The 3,324-nt window shown below is 42.7% G+C and overlaps 1 protein-coding gene across 1 annotated transcript in view; it reads left to right on the top strand.

Moving 5' to 3' along the window:
* LOC102258474 (CUB and sushi domain-containing protein 2-like) overlaps positions 1-3,324 on the top strand; it is a 223,335-nt gene that overhangs the window by 65,370 nt on the left and 154,641 nt on the right. Inside the window, exon 11 of the mRNA XM_014549497.1 lies at positions 2,980-3,136. Coding sequence (XP_014404983.1) covers positions 2,980-3,136 — 157 coding nt within the window. The remainder of the gene's footprint in view (positions 1-2,979; positions 3,137-3,324) is intronic.

Here is a 3,324-nt window from a genome sequence, read left to right as displayed (position 1 = left end):
TTTATGGAAAGATATAAAAGACAACCTGAATAATTGGAGCCAGACACTGTGTACATGGAAGATTTAGTTCCCTATAAATGCATTTTTTCTCTAATTAATTCATACATTTAATGATTATCAGAATTACACAGGTTGATTGTGGTTTTTTCTTTTGTAGGGAGGGTTTTGTTTTTGATATGAGAAAATTCTTTTTGAGTGTATCTAGAAGAATAAATATGGCAGCATATTTTTTTAAGTTAAAAGAAGACAAATGAGGGAGCACTTACCCCATTAACTATTTATATTATAAAACTATAGTAATTAAAACAATATGGGTCATGCACAGGAATAGACAAATAGAAGAATGCAATAGACCAGAAAGTTGACAAACAAAACCAAGTTTATATAACTATGTATGTGATAATGGTAGATTTAAAATGGGTGTTGGATGAAATATTTGGTTTGGTTAAATGACTAATCAACCAGAACAAAAAAAACAAAATGAAAACATGGAATCTTATTCTTATACTAGAGGCCCGATGCATGAAATTCGTGCAAGAGTAGGCCTTCCTTCCCCCTGGCTGCTGGCACTGGTTTCCCTCCAGCACCCGGGACCTGGGCATCCCTCGAAGCCCTAGCTTTGTTCGGAAGGTTGGCTGCCGGCACTGGTTTCCCTCCGGCACCCGGGACCTGGGCATCCCTCGCAGCCCTAGCTTTGTTCGGAAGGTTGTGCAGTCTAATTAGCATATTACACTTTTATTATTATAGATCATATGCCAAAATAAATCTAGGTGGATTTAAGGACAAAAGTACTAGAAGAAAGCATTGGTTTATTTATTTATCATATATTTATTGAGTGCCTCTTACGTGCCAGGGCACACATTCTGGACAACAATGTATGAATAATTATATTGGGGGTTGGGTTAGTTTTATGATGGAAATTCTTAGAGCTATTTAAATGCTGTTGGGAAAAATATTTAATGATTTGAAAAATATGTGCATTATATTAAGTGAAAGAGCAGTTACCATATAGCATTTATAGTTTGATGTTGTATTTATAAAAATAAATATGCATAAGGAAAGATATGCATAGAACAAAGCCTAGAAAGACAGAACAAAATGTTATGAGTGATGAAAGTTGCTTTTATTTTCGTTGGGCTTTTATAAGTTTTCTGCAATGAATATTTTATCATAATGACACTTAATAAGAACATTTTTGTTCTCAGAATTAGGATGAATTATGCTTTGAAATTAAGGAAAAGATCCTGTTCCCGTTACACTTTCATTAATTAACAACAATTTCTTAATATCATCATATATCCAATGAGCGTTCAAGTTTCCAATTATCTGATAAATGTCATCATATTTTCTAAATTTGCAATTTATTTGCATCAGGACCTAAATAAAGTCCACACATTGGATTAGTTGCCTCATGTTTTTTTTTAATCTATAGGTTTCTACCTCCATCTCTTTAACCCCCACTCATAATTCACTTGTTGAGGAAGTCGTCATTTGTCCAGTGGAATCATTCATGTTCTGGGTTTGCTGACCACATCCCCAGAGTATCACCCCATGTGTTCCTCTGTCCTCTCTATCAAACCAATGGTTTGATCTGATTCTGGTTTGATTTTTTTTTTTTTTCAGCAAAATGACTCCATAGGTCGTAGTATGTCTTCCATCAAGAAGTGCATGATGTCTGGTTGTCTCCCTTACTGTGATGTTAGCAAGTATGGACGATGAATACCTTGATCAGTTCATTCCAATATATGCTTTAATGGGTAAAATAAATGTTATAACAGTTCAGTTGCAGCAGTGGCCAAACCCTTTGAACTGAGGCCATCTGTGTGTCTGCTGGAACGCCGGAATTGTCTCCGTCTATCAGTGACGTAAAGCCATTGCACATAAGATCTGGAAACAGACTTGAGGCTCCCGGGGGCCTAAACAAATCTCTGTAACATACAGCACTGTTAGCTTGAAGGATGGCTTCCTTTAGAAGGCTTTGCCTCATAAATAGTAGAATGGAAATATTGTTGCAATTTGCTGGCAGCTGGCACCACATCCTGTGCCATGCACAAATATTCATCGCCCACCCATAGATCCCATCTTTGATATTTACCAAAGCAGCAGGGGGTCCTTCACTCAATCACAACTTCTGTTGTTATTTGTACAATTATCTGGAAAGGAGCAGCAACCTTGAGACCTGGGAGGCCAGTTCATTATTCTGATGATTGTTGACTTGGCTGGTGCTCAAAAGTTCAGGGGACAGATGGGACAGGGAAGCCAGATGCCGGCACGATCCCACCCCTGGCAAGCCCAGCAGGCCCTCGCTGGAGTCCTTATTTTAGGAGAGAAGGAGCAGAGACTGAGCTTGAGGATGGGAAAGTACCATGACATGCTGGTCATCTTAACTCCATCCTGCCTGGATCCCAGGGGCCGTGTCCAGAAAAGTGGTCAAGTCTGAGGCCACTGCCACAGTGGGGAGGGGTCAAGCAGGAGGACAGCTGTCTCATCTCCTGAAAGGACAGGACCAAGTGTCTAGCGATGCAGAGATGTCGAATGCTTTCAGCGTGCCTGTCTGCAGAAACAGATGGCTTGGGCAGGCAGCCAGCCCCAGCCTGGCCTCCCCAGGCTGCTGAAGATTAAGCTGGTGCCCTATGGGGGCTAGGGGAACAAGAGCAGGTCTCCACTGGAAAGGTCAGAGCAGCAGGCAGTTCCTAGAGACTGAGTTCACACGGAGATGGACTGGGCTCAGATCTGGCACCAATGGAGCCAAGTTCAGTTGCTAGCTCCACTCGCCATCTTCCTTGTACCTGGTGACTCGATGTTGAACTCTGAGACTGACTAGCTCCACTCGCCATCTTCCTTGTACCTGGTGACTCACTGCCCCCCTAACAGTTGTTATCGATGTTGAACTCTGAGACTGGGGGCTGTGGGGTGAGAAGCTGTTGTTTGAAATAAGGTCATGCTGCTGACGTTGGGTTGGGGTCTCCCTATGTCCAGGTCTATGATGGCAACAACTCTGCTGCCCGTTTGCTGGGGGTATTCAGCCGCTCGGAGATGATGGGAGTGACTTTGAATAGTACATCCAGCAGCCTGTGGCTTGATTTCATCACCGACACCGAGAACACCAGCAAGGGCTTTGAGCTGCAGTTTTCCAGTAAGTCTTGCTTGCTTCTGAGTGGACGAGAAGTCAGGTTGTCCCTGATTGGGAGGTTGGACTCTGGGTTTACTCTAACTGGCACATGCTTAGTTGCTTGTTTCCTCTAAGGCAGCGGTTCTCAACCTGTGGGTCGCAACCCCTTTTGGGGGTCGAACGACCCTTTCACAGGGGTCGCCTAAGACCAT

The sequence above is a fragment of the Myotis brandtii genome, unplaced genomic scaffold, assembly GCF_000412655.1.
Source record: "Myotis brandtii unplaced genomic scaffold, ASM41265v1 scaffold555, whole genome shotgun sequence".
NCBI classification, from domain to species: domain Eukaryota; kingdom Metazoa; phylum Chordata; class Mammalia; order Chiroptera; family Vespertilionidae; genus Myotis; species Myotis brandtii.
This window is presented reverse-complemented; position numbering and strand designations above follow the sequence as displayed.